The following is a 15,139-nucleotide window of genomic DNA, read 5'->3' on the forward strand; positions in this document are numbered from 1 at the left end:
TGCTGCAAAGACTATATTCACCATCAATTGGGATTAGTGTTTACTGGCTCTCTTGGTATTAGCAGCATTTTTGTTTTTGTGATCTGAGGAGCAAGCCCTGTACCAGATCGTTCACAAGTTGCACTCACTGCCCAATACTGATAAACAGTTTGTGTCAAGAGTAGTGGAGAGTATCGGGAGTAGAAACCATCTGAGTTTGGTTGTCAGTTGTGTGGCTGATACCAGGCAGTGTGATTGCAGGTGCTTCTTGCAAGATGGAAGTGGCTTTCCATCCCAGAAGACAATTAGTATGTATTAGTTGAGAATTAAAATGGAACACGTTAAATAGTGGGCAAGGAGAAGTGTTTTAGAAATGTTACTTGACATTTTGTGGTCTCTTTATGCTTTAGGAGTACTTGCTGCGATTCTGGGTTATTTTTCTGCCACAGGATCACGAAGCAGTAAATGATAGGATATCCCTTTTCCACTACAGTCGATAAGCATCCTAATCTCAGCTGCTGCGCGGAAGATTAGATTTACAGCTGTGTGGCGAGCATAAAACAAATGATCGGAGGATTCGAAGGCAGGCTCCTACAGCAGACAAACATGTACAGCAGCAAAATTTGATCTTTTTTGTTCTGAAATTTGCTGACTTGATTAATATGACTTGATGGATACCAAGCTGTTCAGCATAAACTCGGCCCATATTTCCCCTTCCCCCACCTCCTTGTCTCATCTTTGATTTGTTTCTGAATGATTTCTTATGTAAAGCAGTAACTGCAAAAAAGTAACTGTAGGAAATGCCCCTCCTGTAAATTTATCTTATTTCTGCTCTTCCCAGTGCGTTCGCCTGATTGCAAACTTGAACTTCTCTAACCACCTGATTCCTGAGAGTTTTACTCTGTTGGCTGTGATTTAGTGGGACATAAAAGTATCTCTTGCTCTGATGTCCCTATTGATCTAAATGAGAGACAAAACTCTAAAGGATATGAAAGACGATGTTTCTTTTTGCTGTTGACTCACAGCATTTAGATATAAATCCTGCAAACAGGTGCCATCTTCCATTTAACTGAAAAGAGTGGGATTTAGTGGGGAAAATGTCATTATGTGACCTGTAGTAATTAGTTTACAAGTGTTGGCAAGTAGCAATGCCATGTGCTTTACCAATTGAATGCATTTTTTTCCCTTCCTTAATCTAGCAGAGAGGGGAATGTGAGGGACCAACTTAAGCGCGTTTGAGTTTTACCCAGTTTGAAGGACTTCGGGATGCAAAAGGCCCGGCACAAGTGTAGCGCCTCTGTCTTGGGTCTGCAGCCAGATGTAAACGGTGCTAAGTAGCACCCGATGCAGGGCAGGGAAGAAATTTCTGAAAAACCTTCTAGTAATGCGGGAAAACTGAAAGTAGGCAAATTTATGTTCAAAAGTGGTGCTGCTCTTTGTGCGTAACTAATTGGGGACCCAAGCAGGAGCCTGTTGTGTTGGTTTCTCTGTTGCTTAACATTTGAGTGAATTTTAAAAGTTTTCAGAATGCACGCAGGGGTCCCTTGGAAATCGTCCAGTTTTGTTGGACTGAGATGAGCTCGCGGGCAGACCACGAATGACTGGACCTGAGCATTAGAAATAAAACCTAATATTCCCCTGCTAGAAAACACGAGGAGCTGCAAAAGATTTCTAGCTCACCTAGGAAATGGATTCCTTGCCCACCCCCCTCCTCGATAATTCAAGTTCTATAAAGCTTGGCAAAGACCTCAGAAGAAGGGATTTATTCCTAGGGATTTTTGTACTCCTTTAGCTGGTTAGGCTCAATTTCCCCCGAGAACATTCTTGAATATCACATTTCTCTCATTAATTGCTGATCTCCCAAGTGGCAAACTCGTAGTCTAGGCTGAGGACCGCAGCTGTGCCAGAACTGAAGTTCTGGCTACCTTGTGCATGTGATACTTCAGGCTCAAATATATCCCTTGGGGTCAGGTCCCATTTGGATAATTAGCTAGATGTGAATCCAAGATTTGGAGGGATTTTGGACAGGGATCTGAATTTTAAGGATATTCTCTGGAAATTGGCCAATTTGCCTAAAGGAGACTACTATGGATGGAGGGGGAGGATGTAATCTTGGAGATTGTGTGCTAGGCTGAGTATTGCTGGAAGTCCTTCTGGCTTGCCTCTAACTCCTACGCAGTTGTCCCTGCTGGGATTTGTGCTTGTTGCTGGCCTTTGACGTCATTCCTCTTGATTAACCTGGAGCAGGCTGAAGGCAGGAGATACTTCACGCATCTTCCCAGCTTTTGCTGCTAGGAGAAAAGGCAGCCCCTTTGAGTTAAAAAAAAAAAAAAAAAAAAAAAAGAGAGAGAGAGAAAGAAAGAAAAGAAAAAAGGGGGGGGTGTTTTTGTTGTGCTTTAGGGTGTGGGCAGATAGGAATCTCCTCCTGTAAACAGACACCTGCGACAGGTTGTCACGCAGACTCTCCATCCCAGCTGCCAGGAGGAGCCAGGAGCTTGCGTAGGACATGGGTCCTCACTGCCTGACCTGGCAGGAGATGGCAGATCCTCCATTTCTTAGCTGCTGTCTCAAATGCCTCAGATGTGTGTTTTAGGAGGAAAACAACCAGCTTCTGTGCTTCAGCCTGAGCCACAAGGCTAAAGGACTGAGTCTGGGTCAGTTCCTTTTGTGCTTGAAATGCTCGGAAGAGAAGAAAACCCTTCCTATCGTCTCCTGCCATTGTTGTTCCTGCTTTTCTTAACAAGTCCTCCACTGACCCTTTTCATTACATCTGATCTCGAGCATTGTGGTTTTCTTTCCTTTTTTATTTTCCCCCTTCTTTGGCCTCATGAGGGAACAAAAGGTGCTTTCTGGGGTGAAGGCAGATCTGTTGATAGGGCCTCTTGGCCAGGACAAGCTGTTGTGGTGCCTGTAGAAGAAGCCACCTGAGAGCACTGTGCATGTGCTGAGCCTCAAAGAGTCACAGCATTGTGTGGGTTAACAGCATGAGGCTTCAGCGTGCCTACTCTTTCCTTCGACTTACCTGTTTTCCTCTGTATTTTGCTTTAACTTTACTCGGGCGAAGGAGAAGCATGGTAAGAGTGGTGCCAGGCAAATGTGGATGATAGATGAACCTCAAAGGGCTTTGTCTGGTTTTCTTCCAAAGCACTTTGATTGGGAAGGGAGCTCATTATACCCACAAAAATGTGCCTAGATGGAAGACTGTGCAGAGGTTACACTGTTTAAAGCAAACAAAAATATATATATATATATATATATTTTTCCTTTAGTGACCATCTTATCTTCATTTTAGTAGATATTGACATACATGAAAAGCAGATTTTTGGTTTTGGAGTTGCTTAAGTTTGACTGTTGTGCTAGGATTTCCAGGTCGGCCGTTGTTTTACCCCATCGCTACCATTAGTTCATTTTAAAGACAGCTCTTTCAAAATGCTGTTCAGCGTTTAGGAGAATGTGCTGCCTTTGGAGAGGGCTTGAATTGCTTCAGGGAAGGCAATAGTTAAATTGAGAAATACAGTTTTTTTTTCTAGCCAGCATACTACTTTAACTGGAGAAGATTTTCACAGAACCGTGTTTCTGTGCAAATTTTTATTTCCTTCGTCTCGTTGCGGAGTCTGAAGAATGCTTGCAGTTGCCTAAGAAACACCTAATACAATTAAATATAGAGTCATTGTTGGTTAGTCAATGGGCTTGAAGCTATGTCTGGAGATCGTTCTTGCGTTCCTCCTTTCTTTACTTATCTGGGCAGGATTTACTTGGCAAAGGCTCATTGTAACTCTGCGAACGCTGCTAATGTTCCATGTCTAATCTGTCACGAGCGGGGAAGGCTTGCTCGCTTTTGCTCCGTCTTCCCTCACCCTGTCTATTCGCCGGAAAGCTGGAGAGTGGGATTAAATTGTTTAAAGTAGTTAAAGACTCCTCCCGGGCGTACGTGATTGTGTGTATGAGCGCAGCGTTTTCATCTTTATTTTTCGGAACTGAGGAAAGAGGAACTGCAGCCCCCCAAAACGCAAGTAGCTCCTGCACAAGGCCAGCTCTTCAAAGGAGTTAAGAGGTGCCGTATTATCGTGGAGTTTAGTGGTCTTTTGTATGCTTGCCTGTTTGGCTTTCTGCAAGTATAATATTAAGATCAGGCTTCTGGTTAAGATAAAGTTGCATTAAAACATTATCTGTGTCTCATGGGCGGTAGGTGTGCTCCTTGAAGAGCTGTGGACTACCCGAAAGAGCGCTTCCACGTACAGCTACCTAAATCCTGCTCTGTGTGTGTCCTACGTCTTGATGTCTGATGTATTTATGCTATCTGAATCTTTTACTTGCCAGGATGGAGCTGGCTGGCAGGTGAACTGGGAACTTCTTCCACCTCTGTCCTGCTCCGTTATGCAGAAATGTGCTTAAGCAAACACCCAGCTGCAAAGACAAAGCCTGCTTTGAGTAATTAGTCCTGAAATCCAGAGAGATGATTGCTTGCTTTTTTTTTTCTTCTTTAAACTATATTGACTGTGAATTGCAAAGAGACCAGTTCATGGCAATGCTCCACTGAGATATTTTGGAGACAGAAATATATTTGCAAGAATCTGCAGAAAGAGCTAAAACATTTATTAGAACTATTTAACCGATAGGGTCATTTTGTATTCGTTCATTCAAAAGCAAATGGGAAGAAAATTCGCAAGTGCAGTTTAAGACCACAGCTCATTTCTTAGCATCTATTAATCTTAAAACAGCACAGGGAATGTGGGGTTTTGCTTTGAAAGGTGAAGTTGGAGACTTGTTGTTCTGCAGGCCTGCTTTTCGTATACACTTGCAGATGTGTGTATGTAGTCACGCATGAACACAACCTCAGTTAACTGAGCTCTAGCTTAGCACCCTCCCTTTCACGCTCTTGGAGCTGCTGGAAGGATATTCTGGGGCACCGCTAGCTCTTCCTAGGTAATGCTGCCAAAATTATGTGAGGGCAGCCAAAATAAGTGCTTGTGCAAAGCCGCGGGACATCAGCCATGGTCCTGGGCGGTGCATCAAATGTGTGCCCATCTGAGCATAGCCATGGTCCTGTGCATGCTCTGCTAACCTTGTGTCTCTCTCTGCCCGCTGGGCTACAGGTGCAAAGAGCTGAAATACGCCAAGGACCTACCCCAGATCTCCATTATCTTCATCTTTGTGAACGAGGCGCTGTCGGTTATTCTGCGATCGGTGCACAGTGCTGTGAATCATACGCCGGCTCACCTCCTCAAGGAGATAATCCTTGTGGACGACAACAGTGATGAAGGTAAGCAGTGGGGTGATCTGGGATCTCCCAGGCATCAGGGGTGTGCTTGGAGTGTCTTTCCAGGAGTGTAAAATTCCGTTGAGAAGTTGCTCTCCCTTTGGGAGTGGTGGTACTGCTGCGTGATGTGTGGTCAGATGTGGAGGGTGTGCTGGCCTGAGCACCAGTCCTCACCCTGCTCCTTTTCTCCAGCTTCTGTAGCATAAAAGTAACAGGATCATACTGAAGTTAAAATCTGGAATAACTGTTGATGGAAAGTGGAGTTAAGAACTAGAAGGCTAAAGGAAACCAGAACATGTTCTCACATTTCTCTTTTCTGTAGCGTCCAGAAGTTCTGGCTTCAGCTGTAGCTTTGGTTTTAATAATAACATTTTGGTGGTTGTAGAGATATGATGAACAAGACCCTGGAGTCTAGTGATTCCTGTTCTGGCCTGTTGCAGTGGCTCCAAGCAAGGTGTTTTCTCTGGGTGTGCCTCAGTTTCCCCATCTGAAAAATAAAGTCCTAAATTTTATAAATGGCTGGGTCTCTGTAGTAATAAAGAACAGACCCTCCTTACTCTAATATTATGCTTTCGATGTAAGAAAGAAATGCAAAGAGGAAGAGAAGGAAACAAACATACCTGGCCTGAACAAGTCAAGCTATGGCAAAATTTGGCACAGGGTGGAGGTTTTCCATGTTCCACACTCATGTCTTAAATTGAGCCTGTTTTTGACTGCTCTCGAACACCATCCTTTCTTTTGGTAATACACATCTGCGAGGGGCTTAAAACCCATGCATGTTTTCAGACTCGAGTTTTCTACAGCTTTTTTGTTTTTTCCCAACATATAGTTGGGTCGCACGATATAACATATGGCGTAGGTAAAATCTTCATGAAGACTAGCAAAAGGTTGAAGTACTTTGATTAATGCCTTGTTCGTTTGTATTGCACACTGTAATGATATTAAAAAGAATAATAGACTCGGGCTGTGTATCTCGTGATCAGCAGGGGAGAATAGAGAAGGCACAGGAAGAGGACAACTCCTTTCTTTTTCTGGCTATTCCAAAGCAAGCCTGAGCGGTTGCTCTTCTGATAGCAATGAGATGGAAAACAGTAAGCAACTCAAGCCTGTAAAAATAGGTACTCGAGTGCAATAATGAGCACCGCAGAAAGCTGATGAATTGTAATTACCGATAAAAGGAAGAGGAGGCCAGCTCCTCCACTGATGGAAGTCAGTGCAGCTCTAGGGAAGCTAACAAAAGCTGGGATGACGCACGCCAGTGAAGCCCCGGGATTTTAGAGCTGGAACTCTGTCTTGTGAAGGAAAAGTGCGGATGATCCATGTTTGCAGTTGTTGGTATTGCCCTCTGCTTAGATGGTTAGAAATAGCAATGTGAAATGCTGCTTCTCCAAGTTCAGTATCAATGGAGTGAAGAGGAGAACAGGCTTGTAGAGAAAAGCCACTGGTGGTAATTACTGAGCTTCTCTGCTCACTGCTGTCTACAAAGAAGTGTGTTTCTAAGCAGCCTGCACCAGCCATTCAAGATGCAGCACTGAGGCTAATATTGTATCAAGTACTTTGGAAACACTTAGGAAAGGCATAGGACAATGGGTGAAATCCTTTCAGAAAGCACCCCCCACACAGTCCTCAAATAAGCTGAGACTGCAGCTGGCAGGGAGGATGCAAAATAAAGCCTATTTCTTTATCTGCTGCCAGATGGCATGGCACCGTCATCCCTGGTGTTGACTGTGAGGAGAATGGTGCTGCTGGGCTTTGGTGGGGAGGCTGGGGGCTGGATGGCAACAGGGGCAGTGAGGAGAGGTGGCCAAAGCTTGGCAGCCTGCTTGGTAGCTTTGCGGGTTCAGGTTTTTTTTTTGTGCCTGTTTTGCCTGATCTGGACAAGCTCCCTGCTTCATGCCCAAGTGCCTTTTAGTAGGCGCCAAGAAGTGGTCCGGAGTTGAGCTAAGGGTCATATAAAACCTGAAGACCAAGGTGAGTCTTTCCTAGAAACCTTGTGCTGCAGAAGTAAAAGGAGAATGGATAAAGGGAACACTGCAAGGGAACAAGGAGATGCTATTAGCCAGTAGGGTTAGTTAATAATATGAGCACTACTGCTTTTGAGCCTTTGTAGGCATCATGACAGCTGAGATTATTAAGGAGGAATTTGAAGGGAGATAATGAAGTAAATTGGCAGATGTTACGGAGAGCTCCTCTGAAGCATGTAGCAGTCTGATTTTTTTCTCCTATAAAAGAAATGATACAAACCAATACGCATCCCTGGGACCTATGTGTTCACCCGCTGCATAGTCAAGGAGCCTCAGTGACGTGAACGAATTATTAATGGCAATAATGTTGTCTTATAGTTCACATTAACAGTAGGAAGTAATTGTGAGCAGCAATAGCAACATCTTACAGTTGATGCTCTGGATATTACAAACAAAGTAGTTGTAATAAATGGATTTGATTCCTACAGGAAAATAATTACAGGAAAATAGATTCTCCTGAGCTCTGAGATTTAAAGATGAATTCTGGAGACGCGCTGGTGCCGAGCAGAGGATGGAGCTGCGTGGGTGTGTGCCTTGGGCTGTGACTGAACACGATGAGGAATTAACATAGCTTGTTTGTGAGGGGCTGTGTGTATCTGTGAGATTATTGATTTGAGTGTATGGCTTGTAGCGGTACCCTAGTTCTTCAAAGCCTTCAGATGCTTGGTTTTGTACACCAGAAAGAAGATTGACCTTCAGCGAGCAGGGGCTCAAAAATTCCTCAAAACCAGTAGATGCGTTGAAGAAACCCTAGGTGGGTCCCCAGAAGCAGCATTAGGTGAAAACACTCTAGGTTAAAAAAAAATATGGTCCATGAAAAGTTATGGTCCTGAGCTTCACTCTGTGGAGTGTGCTGTTTCTACGTAGTTTCTGCCTGGGAGCACTCATGTACACGGACATGAAGTGGAAATACTGACTGGGAATATGTATCAGTTATTTAAGAGTAAAACATGTTCCCAAACAAGCATTTAGAGAACCCTGGAATTTCTGAATCAACTTTGTATTTTAAAATTCATTCCAGTAGTGCAGGTAGGAAAGAAATGTGTGCTCAGCACTGCTGGTTTGTCTGCCCTTCAGATGCTTCACCAGCTAGCCGCAGAGGTGGCATGAAAACCTTCTGGTGTTTTGTGGTTCTAGACTGGCACAAACTGCTTCTAAAGCCTCGGTAAGCTTTTCTCTGCCCCACAGAGCTCATGGTTTTCTCGCGATGTGATGCGCAAATCTGCAAAACGTAGAAATAAGCAATGAGGTATTAACGGTTAGTAAACATGGCCATTCTAATTCTTCATAGCTGAGCTGTAAATGGATGTAGACATGAATATATTGTAATGAAAAAAAAAATCCCTCCTTGAAGGGAGAAGCTTGGGGAGTTTTAGTTTGACCCCTTCTTCCCCCATGAGCTACGCATTATACTTTGTAAAGACTTCTTTGTAGTCTGCTTTTATTTGTGTTTGCTGTTGCAAGGGTATAATTACAAAGATGGTGTGCAGGTTGTGTTTCTGAGTGATAACATGTTGCCTAGGTTGTTGGAGGAATACAGCAGTGTGCCCCCGAGATGTTACGTTATCTTGCAGTCACACGCTTTGTCTGAGTCTGTTGCTTAATCATCACCTGCTTTTTTTGCCGTCTGTCTTTTAGTGTTTTTAATCTGGGATAATATCTCTTTGAAAAGAAAACCTCTTAGTATAAAAGAAAGCCTTCAGATAAAAGGCTACTTAAATTAGCTGGCTACATTCAGTGATACATGCTACTAGTTGTAATTTACCTCTGTGTGTCATATTAGCTGTGACTGGATGTGTCGCTTTCTTCTGCAGCTCGTCTGAGCAGCGACAGCAGTGGTTCTCGTGCCTTCTCTCGGGAGCTGACTCTCACGTTTTGTGTGTGCGTGTTTAGAGCAAGGTTTTAACAGACTTGCAAGATGCCGAGTCATATCTCGGCTCTTCTTAGGCATCCGTCCAACCCGAATGCCTTGTTATTCCGGTTCCTTGAACTAAAGATGAGTTGGTTAATTGGAGCTGACCTAGTGTGGCCCCGTTTGGGTTCAGGTCAGAGTTCTTCAGACCCGGCGAAATGCGGAGAACGGCAAACCTTGCTTGGTTGCCTCTATTACTTTGGGTTTGGCTCAAGCAGGTGAACCTAAGATTTGAAGCAGAATGCACCTAATGGGACCAACTTTGCCTGTAATCTTGTATTAGAGTGCATTTATGCACCTCTTCCCCTTTACACAGTTTCCTCCTAAATATTTGCGAGTAAACATCGAAAGCTTTCGGAGACCCACCTGGCTCTGAGTCTCACTGGAAAAATTCTCTAATTTATTTATTGCCCGTTGAAGTAGTTTCTTTGGGTTTTCTGCAGCAGTAACCCCCACCAGGATAAGTTTGGTGTTTCAGCCAGGCAAGAATGAAGGAAGAGATTCTAGACAGATGGGTGTGCTGGTGGCTCTAATGGCACTGGAGTGCTCACGGCCTCCTGATTGGTGTGTCCCACTCTAATTCTTTGTGGTCCCAATAACAGCCTCAAGGTCTGAAGGCTTTTTCCACCAGTTCCAACTGGCAAACACTACTGTGTTTTCTTTAGGGGTGCGGATGAGGTGTGGCCTGCTTCTAGAACCACCTTGACGTTGTTGTATGATAATATTTCAGCTGGTAGTCGTTGATGGTTCCTTGAGCTCCTCCAGTACTGTTGTTGTTTGTTCCTTTCTTTGAGTGGCACTGGCTAGTTCGCACCTTTAATTCTGAGGACTTAAACTACTGACAGGATTTGGGGAGATTTGGGCAGGATTTGCAGTGTGGAAGTTTGGACAATCAATGGTCTTGTGGTTGTTTCTGGGCTAACATGAATGTCACCTCTATTGTCACCAGGTAGTTCGTTGTCTCTGGCATGCCTGTTTCCCAAACATGCTCATGTAGGTGACAAAATGTAGTTTGCAATAGATAGCATAAGTCATTGCAGCTGACAGTTGGGTTTTGTTAATAGAGCAACAGATCTATCGGATTCTAGTTCCTTGGGCTCACCCTTCGCTGAAGATCAATAGGCAGACGGAGAGCAAGAGAGACTGTCAAAGCTGAACCTGCTGGCATTTTCAATAGGGTTTCTCTCTGTAAGTCTTCCCTGGAAGTGGCTTGTGGACTGGCAAATGCCACACATTTACAAATACCTCCATGCACAAATATTGATTACCTCCTTAATAAAGGTGATTTAGGAATGATGTGAGTTTGCTCTGAAGGATGTTCCAGCTAGGCCTGTTCAAAAGAGTGTGCTTATGTGTGTGAGGAAAAGGGCCATAGGTTGCAGAAGGAAAAAAGATTGTCTAAAATCCATTGCAGTGCTTAGTTTGGATCAAATGACCGGTCGTATAGGCCACATAGATCTGATAGATTCACGAGTGAATAGACCAGATATATTGTCCTTTGATTAAGAAAGCTGAAGGTAAGCTGGGAAGCCTTGGCTCTACTCCTGCCTTGGCTCCTGGCTTTTTGTTGTTGCCTTGCTTCAGGTATTTCATTTTATGGACTCTGGAATGGATATCATGCACCAATTGTCATCTACTCAGTGTCTGGTGGACCTCTTTGAATTCTTCTGATTTTCAGCCCTGAGCTGAAGGGGCAAAGTCATTGCTTTTACACTGTGCAAGAGAGCAGTGAGGAGAACGGCAGCAAGTTGTCCAAATTCCTTGGTGCTTTCTCCTCTGCTCTAGTATGCATGAATCCCTGAAAGCAGCGGATCCAGAGGCAAGGCTGCCAGTTTGTGAAAGCTGATGTCCTTAAGTGGGGGTATTTGCTTGTGTACCTTTGTGAAAGTCATTTAATTTCTGAAATGCTATTTCAGACATCCCAGCCTTCCTGAATAATACTACTTTGGGACATGTTGCAAAGATAGAACAGTTGTGGATGAAATCTTTCTTAAGTTTATATGACAGATGAAAAGGTTTGTTGCTACTGACCTTAATGCAACAGCTCTTCTCTCCGCAGCCTGCGGCTACCTCTTCTGACAGTGCCACGTCAGAGCAGTCAAGTTTTTCTGTTATGCTAATGGCACTCACTGAAGTGACTGCTGAGTAAAGGAAAACGCAGGGTAAAATTAGGAATCACTTCAAATGACTTGGATTAAGATTGGATTTGAGAGCACATTCTGATTTACCGTGTGCTGGAGTTCACGGGGAGGCAGAAGAGTGCTTCAGGTCCCGCAATGTCTGCGAGGATGGCACGGTGCCAGCGCCAGGCTGGAGGGCCACCACTGATGCTGTTGGACCCGGCCACGTCAGTCCCGCTGCTCAGGCAAGATTGTCGGCTGCAGAATGCAAACCCTGGTCCCCCCTCCTTACTCCTTCCGTGGTGTCATGAAGGGGAGGAGAGCAGGACCAAGGCTCATGCGATATTCAAGTGGGAATTTTGGAGCTGTTCCCAGCGACCAGGATTTTGCTTTTGATACTGCATACTGGTTTTTCTGGAAGGAGTAGACCCTAACTTCTGGCTAGGCTGAGAAATGAAATGCAAAGCCCACCCCATCGCCATTTCTGCTGGCTGAGCTCCAGATCGAGCGCTGAGCACGTGTCTCCTGACGCTGCTCGCCTCTTGCTCAGCCGTCCCTGTGCCTTCCTCCTGCTGAGCTTCAAACCTGATCAAAACCTTGGCTTTGAATACCCACGAATAGCCACGTGCAGGCATCCCCTCCGTTCGGGACTGCCCAGGCGCGTAACAAAAGGTAATTCCCACCCGCGCTCTGGCTTGACCCAGAGCGGCAGGGGAGCCAAGCACAGCAGTTTGTTAGCGGAGAGGACTTGGGACCACGTCTCCTGTGTCTGTTCAGTGCTTTTGTGTCTCGGACCATTTCTGTGCGCGCACCCCGCATGGTGCGCTCGTAGCGCGCGTTGCTGGCTGGGGAGGGGATACTTTTGCTTGTGCTGGTGAGTGGTAAGAGGAAGCCAGGGTAAAATGATGCTGATCTTAAGAAAATACAGCCCTCGTTTAGTCAGGCTAAGAGCAAAGGGGTGAGAGCTACCGCCATTCAGCTGAAGAGCCATCGTGGTGCAAGCCCTGCAATGGGGTGATTCGAACCGCACAAGAAACACAAGCGAAGTTGGGTCCTCTCCTCCACCTGGTCCCCAGGGACATTACGTCGGTCACTTTGTGCTCTTGGCAGAACAATTTTTTCCTTATTGGCATCCAGCCTCATTTTTCAAAAAAAGGAGGCTATGGTTGCGCTTCCCCTTGGATTTTGTGCCCGACTATTGCACGATCTGATTCGGATAGGATTTTGTCTCTCTAGAGCTTTACTCGTTGCTAAACTCGTGGAATTAGAGCTGTGCGCAAGCAATTCTCATGATCGTTTTTCCCATTCTCCTGTTTTTCTTCAACTATGAAGCTTAAAACTGCAATTTGAAAGTTGTTTTAATTGTTCAGTCTAGGCTGTAATTCCATGGTCTGCAGCATTAATGACTCGCCTCCTGACAAAAGCACATGAAACGCAAATACTGTACTTGTGGGGTTTTATCTGTCAAAAAATCTGTGTCTCTGTCTCCTTGAAAGCACCCAAGAGATGTTATCTCCATAAAATACTGGTTGTCTGTGAGTGGCTCAGCATGAAATGGAAGTTGCTGAGTTATATATGTATGCGATGCAGATGCTCTGAATTGAGGAAGGGGCTCATTTGCTTTATTCTTTTTATTCTCACTTCAAAATAAAAGAGAGATGAGACTTTTGGGAAATTGATATGTGAGAGGAACAATCCCGGAGAAGGCAGTCTGAAGAAAGCACGTTTTCTGTGTTTGGAAGAAGGCGTGAAAGGAGAGGGAATAGATAATCCCATTTCCTTTGATGATTTATCTGGCTAAGCCCAGCAGATGGGACTTGCTTTTTACTCTTTTGTTCTCCATTGCTATGTTTTGTCCAACTAGGAACTGACTTTCTTGCTTATAAGTCGTAATATAATTCACAGAGTAGAATACTTAATGGTGTGTGTATATATATTTTTTTTTCCTCTCTGGAGGGGGGGAGTATGTATGACAGGTAGTGGTTTTTCATGTGGGGGCATAGACCTTAGCAGACCACACTAGCAGTAGATCTAGGTTCGTTTAACTGAGATACCAGGAAGTAAAAGGACTAAGATTTCTGACAAAGTTATAGAATAGCTAGGCACAAAATGCTAGATTGCTAGTGGGAAATCAATGGCTTTTCCTACCAGGCTGTATAGCCTTTATGGCATTGCGCATTTAGTTAAAAGCAGAATTTTCTGTTAGCTTTTTGTGTGGTGCCTGGCATAGCGTTTCCAGCTGTTGAGCAGAAATTCAGTAGGCTGCACAGGATAGATGAATATATTTTGCCCCCCTCCCCACTCCTATGTGGCTTTCAACATTATTAACTCAGGCTGAACCCTTAGACAATGTAATTAAAGGATCTGCAGTTCCCAGTAAGTAGAAGATGCATGATATGAGGATCTTGTGCGTAATGCCCAAATCTCTTTCATATTATCATAAAAGCAGGGGGAATTTCAACTTTTCTTGGTGGCAGTGCTTGGAAAAGATGCAACAAATGCTAAGCCTGTAGTGGTCAGGCTGAGTAAAAAGGATCATGAAGCTGATATACACAGTTTGATGTAGCTTAAATTACTTCAGATGGCTTTTGCGGCATTTCTAGTAATCCATTCAATCCTGAGGGCATTAAAATGCCTGATCAGAAATGTAGCGTACTGGTTGAAATACCCACACCCACATATTTCAAGGGAACCTAGCTGGCCTCTTGCTTCCTCTCACTTCTGAAGATGACATTTGGGCTCCTTAGTCATGTAGAAGGTTACTGGCAAGCTTGAATTTCTTTTAAAAGGTCTATGGTCAGTGTGCCATCAGGTCTGTAAAACTGTTCTGCAAATTAGCATTGATTCAACCTAAACAACTTGCAAATGATTGTATCCCTCCCAGGGGTGTCCAGAGATGTGTGGTTCCGGTAAGTTATGTTAGTGTCCATCAATAAAATGTGCTGATTTTAGGTGAAAACTGTTGCTCCTTCTCAGTGGATTCTCTGATCCCTCTCTAGACGAACTGAAGGCGCCCCTGGAAGAGTATGTCAATAAACGATACCCGGGACTTGTGAAGGTAGTACGCAACCAGAAGAGGGAAGGCCTTATCCGAGCTCGTATCGAAGGCTGGAAAGCTGCCACTGGCCAGATCACTGGGTTCTTTGATGCCCACGTGGAGTTCACTGCTGGCTGGTAGGTGCTGAACCTCATCATGGTATTAGAGCGTGTTTGTGAGAAGCATGGGATAGTCCAAAGTTCTGTAAGGAGATCTCTGGAAGCAGATCCACTGGATTAGTAATCCGCACTCGTCTGGTACGGAAGGAAGACGGGAAGTGCTGTATCCAGTGAGATATGGTGGGGTGATATTGTCAGATATGAGGAGAATCCTTACTTGCCCTTCTTTTCTGTAATCATTCTACTCCCTCCTTTTATGCACCCCTGGGACACACACTGTTTGTTTGTTTGTGTTTTTGTGTTGATTTTCCACTTCATTAGCCCCAAGTAGTTTCTGGAAGTTAGAAAAAAACAGTTAGACAAGGAATAGAAAGAGAAAGTCTTTCCTGCTTTCTTGCCCTTTGCAGCTGGATCCCACTGGGGAGGGCTTGTGTTTCAGACTGATCTGTCTCTTCTGCAGCTAAGAATAAGTGCAAAGGTGCAGAAGCAGTGAAAGGCATTTCATAAGGACTTTTTCAGAGATTCAAAGCGTTTTAGTTTGTGTTCTGAGCTTCTGAGTCTTGATCATGAGAAGAGCCTGAGAATGCTTTTTTTTCTCTTTTTTTCCTCTAAACAAATGTGAAAAGGAAATGCTCCCTGTTTAGAAAACTGGAGGTAGAAGAAGCTATCCTGCATGTAATTTGAACAG

At 44.4% G+C, this 15,139-nt stretch overlaps 1 protein-coding gene across 1 annotated transcript in view; it reads left to right on the plus strand.

The window, feature by feature from the left end:
• The window catches only part of GALNT17 (polypeptide N-acetylgalactosaminyltransferase 17), a 204,875-nt gene that overhangs the window by 69,079 nt on the left and 120,657 nt on the right, over positions 1-15,139 (plus strand). Inside the window, exons 3-4 of the mRNA XM_062592343.1 lie at positions 5,076-5,242; positions 14,295-14,469. Coding sequence (XP_062448327.1) covers positions 5,076-5,242; positions 14,295-14,469 — 342 coding nt within the window. The remainder of the gene's footprint in view (positions 1-5,075; positions 5,243-14,294; positions 14,470-15,139) is intronic.

The sequence above is a fragment of the Rhea pennata genome, chromosome 20, assembly GCF_028389875.1.
Source record: "Rhea pennata isolate bPtePen1 chromosome 20, bPtePen1.pri, whole genome shotgun sequence".
Classification (NCBI taxonomy): domain Eukaryota; kingdom Metazoa; phylum Chordata; class Aves; order Rheiformes; family Rheidae; genus Rhea; species Rhea pennata.